General features: G+C 33.8%; 1 protein-coding gene across 1 annotated transcript in view; it reads right to left on the bottom strand.

Moving 5' to 3' along the window:
• LOC136030708 (cytoplasmic dynein 2 heavy chain 1-like) overlaps positions 1-15,218 on the bottom strand; it is a 575,385-nt gene that overhangs the window by 538,174 nt on the left and 21,993 nt on the right. Inside the window, exons 4-7 of the mRNA XM_065709779.1 lie at positions 13,660-13,800; positions 9,058-9,279; positions 5,112-5,318; positions 1,502-1,671 (exon numbers count right to left, since the gene is read on the bottom strand). Coding sequence (XP_065565851.1) covers positions 1,502-1,671; positions 5,112-5,318; positions 9,058-9,279; positions 13,660-13,800 — 740 coding nt within the window. The remainder of the gene's footprint in view (positions 1-1,501; positions 1,672-5,111; positions 5,319-9,057; positions 9,280-13,659; positions 13,801-15,218) is intronic.

Below are 15,218 nucleotides of genomic sequence, written 5' to 3'. Positions count from 1 at the left end.
GGCCTCCTCCCTCGCTCCTATTTTTTCAAAATCTTCCGATTAATTGCAATTAATGAATATGCAAATTTCGTTTTAGTTATTTATGTACGGAGAGCCAAGATCAAAACATGGATTAATTCAAAAACGCCCAGAAATTAAATAAAGAAAACAAGTTTTTTAAATGAAAGTAAGGAGCAACATTAAAACGAACAGAAATTACTCCGTATATGAAAAGGGCTTTTCCTCCTCCACGCCCCGCTCTTTACGCTAAAGTTTCTTACTGTTTTAAAAATAGAGTAAAGAAAAAGAATCAAACTTTAGCCTAAAGAGCGGGGCGTTGAGGAGGAAAAGCCCTTTTCATATACGGAGTAATTTCTGTTCGTTTTAAGTTTTAATGTTGTTCCTTACTTTCATTTAAAAAACTTATTTTTTTTATTTAATTGTAGATAGGAGCTTGAAACTTCTACAGTCAGGTTCTATGATACGCTGAATCTGATGGTGTGATTTTCGTTAAGATTGTAAGACTTTTAGGGGGCGTTTCCCCCTATTTTCTAAAATGAGGCACATTTTCTCAGGCTCGTAACTTTTGATAGGTAACAATAATCTTGATGAAACTTATATATTTAAAATCAGCATTGAAATACGATTCTTTTGGTGTAACTAAAGTTTCTTACTGTTTTGAAAATAGAGTTAAGAGAAAGAGTCAAACTTTATCGTAAAGAGCGGGGCGTTGAGAAGAAAAGCCCCTTCATATACGGAGTAATTTCTGTTCGTTTTAAGTTTTAATGTTACTCCTTACTTTCATTTAAAAAACTTGTTTTTTTATTTAATTGTAGATACGAGCTTGAAACTTCTACAGTCAGGTCTATGATACATTGAATCTTATGGTGCAATTTTCGTTAAGATTGTATGACTTTAGGGGGCGTTTCCCCCTATTTTCTAAAATGAGGCATATTTTCTCAGGCTCGTAACTTTTGATAGGTAACAATAATCTTGATGAAACTTATATATTTAAAATCAGCATTAAAATACGATTCTTTTGGTGTAACTACTGGTATCAAAATTCTATTTTTTGGAGTTTTTTTTACTATTGAACCGGGTCGCTCCTTACTATAGTTCGTTACCACGAACTGTTTGATCCCCTTCCCAATAAAATATATGTTCCTCCTGTGTGCTGAAACCATCCTTGAAAGTTTCGAACAGATCCAACATACAAGATCAAATATACAAGATCAAAAATGCATCCCATTTCTGCACTATGCTGATGTTCAGGAAACTGAATTTGGATTGAATGATTCCCTCCACCAAAGTCCCACTCTTTCCATCCAAAATGTTTTGGTTAAAAAATATATTAAAAAGGCAAAACATCTGAAGCACATTTGTCTTTATTTTGGCAACAATAAAGATCTGCCTTTGAAAAGCTACAAAGGTCAAAGCAAAGCTCATTCAGATGTTTCAAGATCATAATTGAACATATTTAGAGTCAGGATACTAGGTTTTTATAGAACAATGAAACATTTACTTGGACTTTTCTGCTTCCAAAAATTTTCTTGCTGATAATATCCAGTCTTGGAATTTTTCCTTTGAGGTGGCATCCAGCTGGGAAACTTTGTCTTTCAGCAAACTGCGCAAGTCTTTCATTTTGCTATTCTCAAGAAGAATCACTCTGACAAACTCTTCATATTCCTTAAGCTAAAATAGAAAAAAAAAACAATATGAATAAGATTGATGAAACATAGGCTATATAATTCAGTTTTGTGTCAACAGACCATACACACAGACCAAAGAGGTCCATTGTATCCGACTGTCTCCATTACAATACAATTAACTTATAATTGGCATGGGGGCTACTGATAAATCACTTCTTCACTCTTGCCATATATTTTACAAGCTGATGGTCTCTTCTTTTCGTAATTAAGTTTTTGAGCTATTCTTACCTTAGACCTTAGTTCCTCTGGAGCCGTTAGTGGCGCATAGGAAGTTGACAAAGCCCACTTATCCTGAAGTGATGCTGCAGCGGTGACATCTTTTTATTCGGGTAATGACGAGGCCACAGTTATCTTTATAACTCGGTCAAAAACTCGCCACAAAGCGTTCTTTGAATGACCTCGTCTTCTTCTGTCGCATAGTTTTCAGTCGTAAGCTATCCAAGGAAGGTAACCTTCTTTCATGCGGAGTACATGGCTTAAACATGTCACCTCTTCTTCCTTATAGTAGCACTAATAAGAGGCTGGTTTGTCCTATTATGAACTTCAGAGTTATTGGCTCGCTTTTGCCAGCTTATATCTAAAATTCTTCTTAGGTATATATATTCGAATGCAAGAGTTCTCTTTTTGAGCTGTTGATTTATTTCTCAGTACTCGGAAGCGTAGAGGAGTATGGAGAGCATATTGCTACTGCTCTCCAAATATTTGCTGTCAATTTTTGCTCTCAGTATTTGCTGCTCCTCCAAATGGGCTTTTCTCTATTAAAAGTTCCGGTTGACTGACCAATTCTGCGGTTAATATCGATCATTATTGTACCCTCGCGATTGACCCAGCTACCCAGGTATTTGAAATCCTTGACCTGTTCTAGCAGCGTATGTTAGTGATGGACAACAAGCAATGAGCCTTTGATGTATATGGTATTTGACTTGACAGCGTTAATAGTTAGCCCGACATTTTCTATAGTTCAGTCAAGCAGCTGCTGTAACCCTGTTTAGAATCTTCTAACAACACTAGTTCATCCATAAAATCAAAATCAGAGAGTTGCTTACCACTTATTTTACGCCGTATCCAGAGTTTCGTTTTAATATGAAGTATATTATAACTATAAAAAGAAATAGGGAAAGTACATACCGCTGACGTACACCAGACATGATTTTGAAAAATCTGGTTGGGTCATTCTTGGTCTTAACGCAGCACTCAGTCTCTTTGTACAGGGAAATAATCATGCTCACTAATTTCTCTGGCATCCCATAATACTTGAGGCCTTTGTACAATTATTCTCAATCAACTGACTCAAACGCCTTTTTGAAGTCAATATATAGTAGAAATAGCTTCTTGTTCCACTCTTTTGATTCCTTAACAAGCATTATCAGTACAGATATTAAGTCAGAGCACGATCTGCTAGCTCTATAACCATGCTATTTATCTCGCAGATGTGAATCTAGTGCATCTCGAATCCCGTACAATATAATAGAAGCAAATAGTTTACACGGTACTGACAGAAGGTTGATACTTCTCTGATTATAATTCTATTCTCCAATAATAATTCTATTTCATCGTCTTTAAAGCAAAATTCCAAACCCGAAGATTTTACGTCGGCTCTATCGGAACTTATTTATAATTATTCAAATGATTTTATTTTGTTTGAAAATGTTTCTTTGATTTCTAGGGACCAAGGTTTAAAGCAAATTTTCAGGGAAATAATTGAAACTAAAAAAAAAATTTATTCAGGGATAATTCCATAAACAGAGATACAAGTGAATTATGATTGAATTCCATTTATGATGTTTTACTGAGGTCAAATAAAGTGAATATCACTTCACCTAAGAGCTATGACCTTTGCCCACCTGATATATCAAATAAATCTAATGAACCAGAACCGAAAAGGTCAAGGAGATTTGCTTTCGCTGTTGCATTGAAAAAAATAAATAGCAATAAACTATACGTGATTAGATTATTGGGTATTTTTTTTTTTTTTTTTATTGATGTCTTTTAGTTTTACTGCTGATGATGAACACTGTATATGTGTTCGAAATATCCAGTTAAAAATTTTATATATGTTCACTTTCGATTAAAAGGTTTCATCCCTTTTTTGAACTGTTATACTTTCTTCAATCAGAACACAGAATTGTGTCTCTCTCTTTGAAGGTTTCCACCAATTTTCCTCGGTACATTCACAAGGAACATTCAATATATGAAAAATCCAAATCGGTATTTATTACTAGAAAATATTATACATAGCAAGTGGTAACAACTGGGTGGTGGGCGTTCACTTCTAGATTTTGAAAACTACATTTTATATATGCTCATTGACAAATGTCTTTATTGTGTTTCATTGAAAAAAAAACGCCCCTTCAATAGATTTAGAAAATATATATTTTCCACCCACCTAATTTTCGTAAATTGACGCTACAGCATACAGTTTTCTTCTCTTTTTCCTTTAGTGGTTTCAATACTTTAGTGGGAAAGTAACCTTAGAAATATATGCTTCTCAAGCTAAATAGCTAAATTAAATTCCATACTTGAAGTCAAAATATGAATCAAACGTGGACACACTTTCAGAACAATCAGAGATATTGATAATCATAAGTATAAAAAATACCCTTCAAGAAGTGATAACGCAAAAGATAAACAAAGCAAAGTAAACTTGGTTGATTGTCGCTAGGAAAGACATATGATTCTTATAGCACTTTTTCAACTGCTGGAACAACTTGGTCAATGAAAGAATTATTTTGAATATATTATACATTTCGAATATATTAGAATATATTTTTTGGATACCCTTCAAAACACTGAATTTCACCTACTGTTTTAAATTAATTGAGTTTGAAACTCTAAGTTTCGCCAACTATTTTAAACCTAGAGAGGGTACCCCAGTTTTAGTCTCCATGGTCCCAATCCTGACGTTTACAGTCCCCGATGTTGAATATTTCCTCTTTCAACCCCCATCATAAATGGAAAAAAATTGTTTTGAAAAAACTTCCTAACAAAAAATATTTCGCATTTAAATCCGATGGAGGAACAAAAGCTTATTTTCATGTTAATTTTAACGGTAAAAGTTAATTACAAAATATTTTTTCCAGAATTTTAAAAAAGAGCTTAAATACTGCCAGGGTTTGATTGAATTTGTTTTCTCAGCGCCATCGCAAAGCTGCCAGTGGCATCAAAAAAGAACACTTTGTATGATTTAGAGAATGGACTGGGTTGGAGGTATAAATAGTTACTATTAAAATAACTAAGATAAAAAATCCTTGATCAAATGCTTACAACCTCCTTTTGAATACACTCCCTTCAATCCCTTAAGTAGGTGAAAAAACAGCAAAGTTAAGGATATACCTACATACGACCCCCTTACGCGGGAACTATCAGGTGTTCAATTTATTACAACAGTTATTTGGTGAAAGAGCATAACACATTTTCCATTACCTTTGATATAGAGCTATGAATCGAAACAATTTCCATCACATTTGTATCAATTGAACCTGTTTTTATTTCAGGTTTCATGCTGAATGCATTTATTGCATTGATCGCATTTTCTGTTCCTTCACACAGATCTTCTAGCTGCTTATCTATTCTTGGCCTTATACTTTTGTCAGATATAATGGTCTGATATGAAAGTAATTGACTGACTATCTGCAAAATAAAAACAAAAGGAATTTATTTCGAGTCAAATATCTAATTCGACTTAGTATATATATATATACTAATTCAAAAATATATAAGAATATAAAATATAAAAATATACCGGCACTTGGCACGTGGCAGCCTTCTATATATAGATTGTCACTGTCGCTTGTCTTCTGAACGCAGACAATATGAGCCTTTTCTTGATGTCATGACGTCCAAATGCACCATAAATAAAAAGTGCCTTCGTAAAATTATGTTTTTTTTTTTTTATTGGAGCTTCAAATTTTGCCTTAGCTTGTCTTTTGTCATTATGAAAGATATATCGTGGAACCTTTGTTTCTTTTAACTGTTCAGGTGGTGGGACAAAAACTTCTTTTTCTTCCAACGATTTATCTTGTCCATGTTTTTGATTTTCAAAGGTGTGGTAGGCAGTGATGACCATCATCGCTATCCTTTTCAAGCATGAAACGTTTTTATTATCGCTGTCCAGGTTGATTTTCATTTACTCGCACGTATGTTTAGTGTCGCTTGTCTTCTAACCACATGTGTCTTTGCTCTTCATTTTAAAGTTTGACTTACTTCCATGCTCGGTGTCATAGGTCTTCTCACCGCGTGTATCTTTGATCTTCATTTTCATTTTTGACGCCCCACCGCTGTTCTAATCGCACGTGTATTTGCTCTTCATTTTCATTTTTGACTTGCTCACATACTCTGTGTCACATGTCCAACTGGTCCTGGAATATCGCGAGAGGGCTCATTCAAGCGGAAATTAAAAGTTGTGGTGCCCTTTTTAAGTGACCAAAAAATAGGAGGGAAACTGGGCCCCCTACCACACTCATTTTTTTCCAAAGCCACTCGATCATAATTTTGAGATGGTCTTTTTTTCACCATAGTCGAAAAAACGTAAAGACTACGTCTTTGAGGATGACATAATCCCCCACAGTCCCTGGAGGATGGGCTACAATTTATTAACTTTGCCCATTGTTTTCATACAATAATGTTTATTGGGAAGTATATACAAGTTTCCCAGGAGGATTTTTTCTGGTGGGGCGGGGGGAGGTGTCAGGTAGAGGAAATTACGCTGGAGGATTCCTCCATGGAGTAAGTCTTCATGGGGGGAGGGAAATTTCTATGAAGGGGGTACCGGATTTCCAGTATCATTTAAAAAACAAGAAATTAAAAAACAAGTTTTATTTTCAACTGAAAGTAAGGAGCATTATTAAAACTTAAAAAAAACAGTCATTATTACGTGGGGGGCTCATCCCCAATTCAATACCTCACTCTTTAAGCTAAAGTTTTTTGTACTTTCAAAAGAGCTATTTATTCTAATTAAACAGTCTTTGTGATTCAGGGTTCATTCTTAAAGAATTGGAACAAAATTCGAACTTTAGCGTAAAGAGTGAGGTACTGACTAGGGCGCGAACCCCTCATATACATGATAATTTCCGTTTGTGTTAATTTTTAATGTTGCTACTTATTTTCAGTTGAAAAAACTTGTTTTTTTTTTAATCTAGACAAATATCTACTGACACTATCACACTGAACAGTCGATGCGCAACAATGCGATTCTTTGAATAATTGAAATGAAAAAAAAACAAGTTCTATTACTGAAAGTAAGGAGCGATATTAAAACTCGAAACGAACAGAAATTATTCCATATATTTAAGGGGCTTTTCCCTCCTCAACACCCCGCTCTTTACGCTAAAGTTTGACTCTTTCTCTCAACTTTACTTTTTAGAACAGTGAAAAACTTTACCGTAAAGAGCGGCGCGTTAAGGAGGGAAAAGCCCCTTAAATATATGGAATAATTTCTGTTTTAATGTCGTTTCAAGTCTAAGTGTCGCTCCTTACTTTCAGCTAAAAAACTTGTTTTTTCATTTTATTTCTGAACGTTATTGAAATAATACATTTTTTGATCTTGTTGTCCACAAAATGAATAATTAAAACGAAATTTGCATATTCATTTTGTTGGCTAAATGGCTTTCGTTTAGTTTTGATCGGAAGATTTTGAGAAAAGAAGGGGTGGATGAGGAGACCTAGTTGCACTCCAACCTTTTAGCTACTTAAAAAGGCAACTAGAAGTTTTAATTTTTTACGAACATTTTTATTAGTATAAAATATACATAACTTACGCAACGAACTTCTGTATTTTATATTTTTATTACGTAATATGAGGGGGTTTGCCCCCTCGTTAATACCTCGCTCTTCACACTAAAGCCTAAATTTTGTCCCAATTCTCTAAGAATGACCCCTGAATCACACAGACCGTAGAATAGATAGTTGAAATTACTAAAAATACTTTAGCGCAAAGAGCAAGGTATTTAGGAGGAGATGAACCACACATATGCGCAATAGTTTCTGTTCATTTTAAGTTTTAATGCTGCTCCTTACTTTCAGTCGAAAAAACTTTTCCATATTTATTCTTTCATTGTTTTTTTTAATAGTTCTAGAATATCCTGCGCTCCCTTCACAGAAATTATCTTCTCATATGACAAATTCCTCCATGGAAGGATCCTCCCAGGTAACCCTTGCCCTCAACCTCCCACCCTCATAACCGAAAAAATCCCCCTGAAAACGTCTGTACACTTTCCAATAACCATTACTATACGTAAATACTGGTCAAATATTGTAACTTGCAGTCCCTCTCCCTTGGAATGTGAGGGAGTAAGTCGTCTCCAAAGACATTGTTATCAAGTTTTTGGACTAGGCTGAACAAAATGGCTATCTCAAAATTTTAATCTGTTGACTTTGGGAAAAAAACTAGCGTGGGGGCCTAGGTGCGCACCAATTTTTCAGTCACTTAAGAAAGGCACTATAACTTTTAATTTCCGTTATAATGAGCCCTCTCGCGACATTCTAGCACCACTGGATCGTTACGATCACCCCTGGTGAAAAAAAAACAAATAAAAACAAATAAACACGCACCAGTGATCGGTCTTCTGGTAAACAATACGAAATTCCACATTTTTGTAGATAGGAGCTTGAAACTTCTACAGTAGAGTTCTTCAATACGCTGAATACGATGGTGTGATTTTCGTTAAGATTTTATGACTTTTAGGGGATGTTTTCTCGTATTTTCAAAAATAATGCAAATTTTCTCAGGCTTGTAACTTTTGATGGGTAAGACTAAATTTGATTAAACCTATATATTTTAAATTATCATAAAAGTCCAATCGTTTTGATGTATCTATTAGTATCAAAATTCACAGAGTTGTGTTTACTATTTGGCTGGGTTGCTCCTTACTACAGTTCGTTGCCACGAACTGTTTGATAAACGAATTTACAAATAAATCAGTAAAGTCAAATGATTATTACACATTGCTTAAGAAAAGCTTATTTTGTATCAGCTACCTGAGCATTCAGGGCTCAGAGACGAATATACCAAGTGACAGCTCTTATAAATAGTTTCCCAAAAATAATTGACGGATTAGAAAATTCAGAATTTTGGCCAGAAAGCAAAATTTGCTACTTTTTTTGGGTTGGTGTCCATGTTTTTCTAAGCCTCTTTGCATTTTCCTGTGCTAATAGCTTTTTATAGATTACATGAAAATTAATCATTTTGAACATTTTGAATCACCTTAAGAATAAGATTTTTGGTATGTTTGGTTTTTGTCACAACTGTCAAGTTATTTTCACAGCACATATTTTTAAAAGATAAATTTACCTTTTGCTTTGTTTTAATAGTATAGAAAACATTGTGGCGTTTTAGTGTGCCCTAATGAAATGTAAGAAAAAAAATACTCACGGTCGAAAAGTTTCTTGTGGTAATTATCTGTTGTAAAAGAGCTGGCAACTCTGACTTTTTCGGCTCCAGCTTGTCTTCAACCTCTTTTAACTTCATAGATAATTCTTCTGTGGTAACACTTGGAAGAGAAACCTGTAAGTTTCTCCTCATGGCATTGTAAAACCGCTCGTTGTTTTTAACCAAATGTGACATTTCGTCTATCATTTTAGTCAGCCGTTTAACCTAAAATTAAACGATAAAGACATGATTAGGCTACTAATGTTGCTTCGATAGCAAAATGCAAATTAAACAATTCTAGATTTTTTCCAAAAAGCTCAATCCAAGGGACCCATGCCCACCTTACATAGTAAGGTATGGACATTTAAAATAAAAGTGGGTCATAGCAACACTGTACTAAGCTCAAAATATATGCAAAATACAATTGATAAGTAAAGATAAATTTACCAATTAAAAGTCTTTTAAAGTACAAAGAAAAATCAGTTGAAGGAAAAGTCCTACCTACATGCCTCCAAACCATTGAAATGAAGTATCTATGTGTACATACCGCGGTACAATATCTAGAACACGCTCGATTTGTCGTATTTCTTTTTCTGTTCTCCAGGCTGTGAATACCAATGCCACACGCGTGCTACTCACGAAAACATTTTATGTTGCTTGTTTTTCTCTTAGTTTAAATGTTCTCAAGAGGAGGTACATCGGGGTGCGGCTTCGTCTGATGGTTGTGAAAGAAGAATATTATATTATATAGATATATGTACTGTGGTCTAAAAAAAAAGAGGAAATACTGATGGCTCTCTTAAAATCTCCTGTTAGAAAGTGTGCTTTGATTGCTTTGATTTACATTTGTAACGTGCTTTCGTAAGTCAATCTCATTGCCTTACATTCCTGGAGAAGCAAATCTTTTCAGCTTATTTTGGCTTCAAAAACTCCCGTGTGACTGATGTAATCCGATTTGGCCGTGACCGATCCTTGTGGCCAGTATAAGAAACTAAAACGTAAATTAACTACGAGGTTTTGGAGGAAACCTTTGTGGCTTAAGGATTACCAGGAGCAGATGGCCATTCTCATCTGACGCTAATAGATGACCCTTATAAATAATTCCCCCATAAATTTCTAACTTTACATATAAACACATATAATATATAAACATACTAGAAAAGAAAAATTCCTAGCCCATCCTCCTAAGTGCCAAACAGTGGTCAAGTCCACAGTCTAACCTGAAAGTTTAAGTTAACCAAATTTTTACCCACTGGCGAAAAGTCATCAAGCATTCAAATCCAACTTCTAAAATATATAACAGGTAGTTCTAACTTAAGTTAATATTCTTCTACCAAAATTCTCTCTTATGCCCTACCACAATAAGCAAATAGATTATAGGTGCATTTACGTCCCAGCACTGGATATCTTCGTCTTCTGTCTAGTCTTTAAATTCCGGATGGTGAATGCAGTCAAAATGGATATCACATATTAAAAGCATTTAATAGTTTTATATTTTAAAATTAAACTCACAAGAATCAGTATTTTGGACCAGTGCACTTGATCTATAACAATGCGTACACTACCTACTGATGTAAAGTTGATAAAAGGGAAGCTGGTGTTTTATGCTTTAATCAAAACGTTAATAGAAGCTAATGAAAATAACTCTTCGTCAAGTAAAATAAGAATATTATCATGGTTTTGCTTCGAAATTGGCACTTCGTCAGATCTTTATTGTTTGTAATTTTAAAACATGAGTGTAAAATGTGTGCAAGCACACTGGTCCAAAATAGTGATATTTGAGCGTTACGCCAGTGAGACTTAAAAACCACGCTGGCCACCCTGAAATTTCTGATAAATCCTTTGTCATATCCCATAGGGGATTTCAATAAGCATAGTAGAGTTATAGGAAGGTTTAATCACTTTTTGAGGGGAAGAGGGAAAGAGCTGAAGATTTTTGAAGCACAACTGTGAAAAAACGTTGTTTTTTTTTAATTGGTATAAACTGTCATGTTCTTTGTCATTCTTTGTCATGTTCAAATGTCATGTTTTAATCACTTTTTGAGGGGAAGAGGGAAAGAGCTGAAGATTTTTGAAGCACAACTGTGAAAAAGCGTTGTTTTTTTTAATGTGTATAAACTGTCATGTTCTTTGTCATTCTTTGTCATGTTCAAATGTCATGTTTTAATCACTTTTTGAGGGGAAGAGGGAAAGAGCTGAAGATTTTTGAAGCACAACTGTGAAAAAACGTTGTTTTTTTTAATTGGTATAAACTGTCATGTTCTTTGTCATTCTTTGTCATGTTCAAATGTCATGTTTTAATCACTTTTTGAGGGGAAGAGGGAAAGAGCTGAAGATTTTTGAAGCACAACTGTGAAAAAACGTTGTTTTTTTTTTAATTGGTATAAACTGTCATGTTCTTTGTCATTCTTTGTCATGTTCAAATGTCATGTTTTAATTACTTTTTGAGGGGAAGAGGGAAAGAGCTGAAGATTTTTGAAGCACAACTGTGAAAAAACGTTGTTTTTTTTTTAATTGGTATAAACTGTCATGTTCTTTGTCATTCTTTTTCATGTTCAAATGTCATGTTTTAATGACTTTTTGAGGGGAAGAGGGAAAGAGCTGAAGATTTTTGAAGCACAACTGTGAAAAAACGTTTTTTTTTTTTAATTGGTATAAACTGTCATGTTCTTTGTCATTCTTTGTCATGTTCAAATGTCATGGTTTAATCACTTTTTGAGGGGACGAGGGAAAGAGCTGAAGATTTTTGAAGCACAACTGTGAAAAAACGTTGTTTTTTTAATTGGTAAAAATTGTCATGTTCTTTGCGTACATCCTATTAACTTTAGACTTCATACATGAAGATAAAGGTCTTGAGATTTAGTAGCATCCTTGAGTGTTACACATAAATTCAGGGAAGAAGGATAAGATGTATAGCTGCACAGGAATCGACCTCATGATGAATAAGAAAGCTTCAACGTCTTTCTTAGGTTGAGAATATATTAATACTATTATCCTAATTGCTAATTTTATTGCTGATATTCTCTGGCAATATCGGGGACATATGGTTAGAATGAGCAGCAAACGTCTGCCTCATGATGTTTTGTGTTGGACTCTTCCAGGAGTTCGACGGCATGGATGACACTTGAACGATGCCTAAAAAAGACGCAGCACTCTCAAGAGTGACCATTGATGAACTTTGGCCAAAGATGCTAGAGAGGTCATCTTGGAGAGGGATCGTTGCCGCCTTGTGCGCCAACCGGTGTGAAAAGTCCTAAGTAAGTAAGCTGATTTCACGACCAAAGAGTACAAAGTATCAGTCATATTCGTATATGCCCCTGTATAACAGAGAGACGAAGATACGAGTGATTACAGTGAACTCTACATATAGTTACAGGAACAAATAGACAGGATCCCAGTGCAAATATGGGATTTTTAGTAGGGAATTTTAAGGCGGCCAAGGGAATTTTAATGCAATAATAGATGATACTCTATCATAGGTAAATCAAACAGTTCGTGGTAATGAACTGTAGTAAGGAGCGACCGGCTCAATAGTAACCAGAACCCAAAAAATGGAATTTTGATACCTATAGTTACATCAAAAAAATCAAATTTTAATGCTGATTTTAAATATATAAATTTCATCAAGATCAGTCTTACCCATCAAAAGTTACGAGCTTGAGAAAATTTGCCTCATTTTAGAAAATAGGAAAAAAATACCCCCCTAAAGTCATACGATCTTAACGAAAATCACACCATCGGATTCAGCGTATCAGAGAACCCTATTGTAGAAGTTTCAAAGCCCCTATCTTCAAAAATGTAGAATTTCGCATTTTTTGCCAGAAGACAAATCACGGATGCGTGTTTATTTTTAATTTTTCTTTTCCAGGGGTGATTGTATCGACTCAGTGGTTCTAGAATGTCGCAAAAGGAGATTAAAAGTTCTAGTGCCCTTTTTAAGTGACCAAAAAATTTGAGGGCACCTAGCCCCCCTCCCACGCTCATTTTATCCCCAGAGTCACCGGATCAAAATTCTGAGATAGCCATTTTATTCACCATAGTCGAAAAACCTAATAACTATGTCTTTGGGAACGACTTACTCCCCCGCAGTCCCCGTGGGACTTACTCCCCCGCAGTCCCCGTGGGAGGGAGTTTTTTACTGTTTTAAAAAGTACAGTTAAGAGAAAGAGTCAAACTTTAGCGTAAAGAGCGGGGCTTTGAGGAGGAAAAGCCCCTTTCATATACGGAGTAATTTCTTTTCGTTTTAAGTTTTAATGTCGCTCCTTACTTTCATTTAAAAAAAAACTTGTTTTTTTTTTGTTTAATTCTATATAGGAAAGGAAAATACCAATGTTTATAGACTGCCGCAATTTCGTAGTTGTAACAATCTAATTCTAACGAATATGTTTTTTGGTCATAAAATGGCCCATTAACTAACAAAGTGGTCTCGTGATGGTAAGACAGCCAGCTTTATTGATTAAGTTGGTTTAAATCAAAGACTTTGAAACTCTACAACAGATAGTAGGATTAATTTAAAATATTATTATAACTTAATTTTGAGGATTAGTTTTTAGGATATAGTGACTTTGTTTAGTTTGTATTTATATTTAAGAAGAGTTAGCTTACCTCTAAGAGATCTTGATACAATTTCAGTGTCTCGGTTGCTTCAATGGTTTCGCAGGTCCATTTTAGAATTGGGTCATTTTTCCATGTATCAGAAGTTAGACGTTTTACCATTTCCAAAAAATCTGAACATGTTTGTAATACCTTAAGTTGACAAAAAACAGTTCAATTATAAACAAACAAATTCTCTACCTATGTAATTTCATACTAATAATTCTTTTAAATACTGCCTGATCCTAAGATATTGTTAATTTAACTTAAAAACACACCTTTTTTAAAAGAATGATATTATCTAGTCACTTAACATTAATCCATAATTTCTAGCAAACGAAAAAAGTCTGCAATCAGGTCATTATAATTCAGTTCTCACAAAAGACTGATCACCCTTCCGAGGTTAACGCTATTTCTTTTGGATATATATATATATATATATATATATATATATATATATATATATATATATATATATATATATATATATATATATATATATATATATATATATATATATATATATATATATATATATATATATATATATATATATATATATATATATATATATATATATATATATATATATATATATATATATATATTAGCTTTATATTAACGATTTCTTCTAATTATATATGATAGTTAAGACTTTTGATCCGATGTTTTGATAACTCAGTTTGAATTCAGTAAGAGGATATTCAACCAGAAAGCGATGTTTATAACACTGCCCTTTATTGCACGGAAGAAGCTTCGTGTGTAAGCCCTGAAATTTTAAATGAAAACCGAATCAGAGAAATTTAAATGAACAATATATATATTCATGCAAAGAACAAAAGAATTAATCTGAAGAAAGTTTATTTTGGACTAACAACCAATCTAATGATGTCTTGTACGGTTACTGCTTTTTCAATAGTTCTCATTATTAAGTGGCAATGAACTACAAATAAATGATAAAACTGCACATTCTATCATAACGACGAGACTGTATAGTTTTATAATTCCGTTTATAATATCCACTTTATAATTATATCTTAAGGATAAAGAACTTACCTCATAAAACCTGAAATATTTGTTGTTTTGACCTATCTTGTTATCAATAATCTGACCAGTTCAAAGAGGTAAATGAGTTTCCTAGTAAAATGTAATGTTGATATTCTCTATGATCTGCCTCCTGCGACTGAAAGATTACTTCAAGAAAATTTTAGCAAAGATTCTTCTAGTAAAGCCAACTGTGTAAGACCAAAACACTCTTGTATTATCATTTAGAAAAAAATTTAATTTAATTTTTATTTACTGTTTTCTGGGACGTTGAGAACATGAATTTACAACAAATAGCTAAACTGTCTAAAACCAGCCAAAATTGGATATTTTTGGCAACAAAAACCTTGTCGCAGCAAACTCATAGTAAAGAGTGGACAAGTAATTATTAACTCTTCGGAAATTTCAACAAGAAAAATTTTTATAGACGGTAATATATATGTATATTTGCCACTACATGTACTACTAACATGTATATATGCTACTAACTACAACTAATCTGTACATGTGCTAATAATATATGTATA

This window comes from Artemia franciscana, chromosome 8 (genome assembly GCF_032884065.1).
Source record: "Artemia franciscana chromosome 8, ASM3288406v1, whole genome shotgun sequence".
Taxonomy (NCBI): Eukaryota; Metazoa; Arthropoda; class Branchiopoda; order Anostraca; family Artemiidae; genus Artemia; species Artemia franciscana.
The sequence above is the reverse complement of the archived record's forward strand: the minus strand, read 5'-3'. Positions and strand labels throughout refer to the sequence as shown.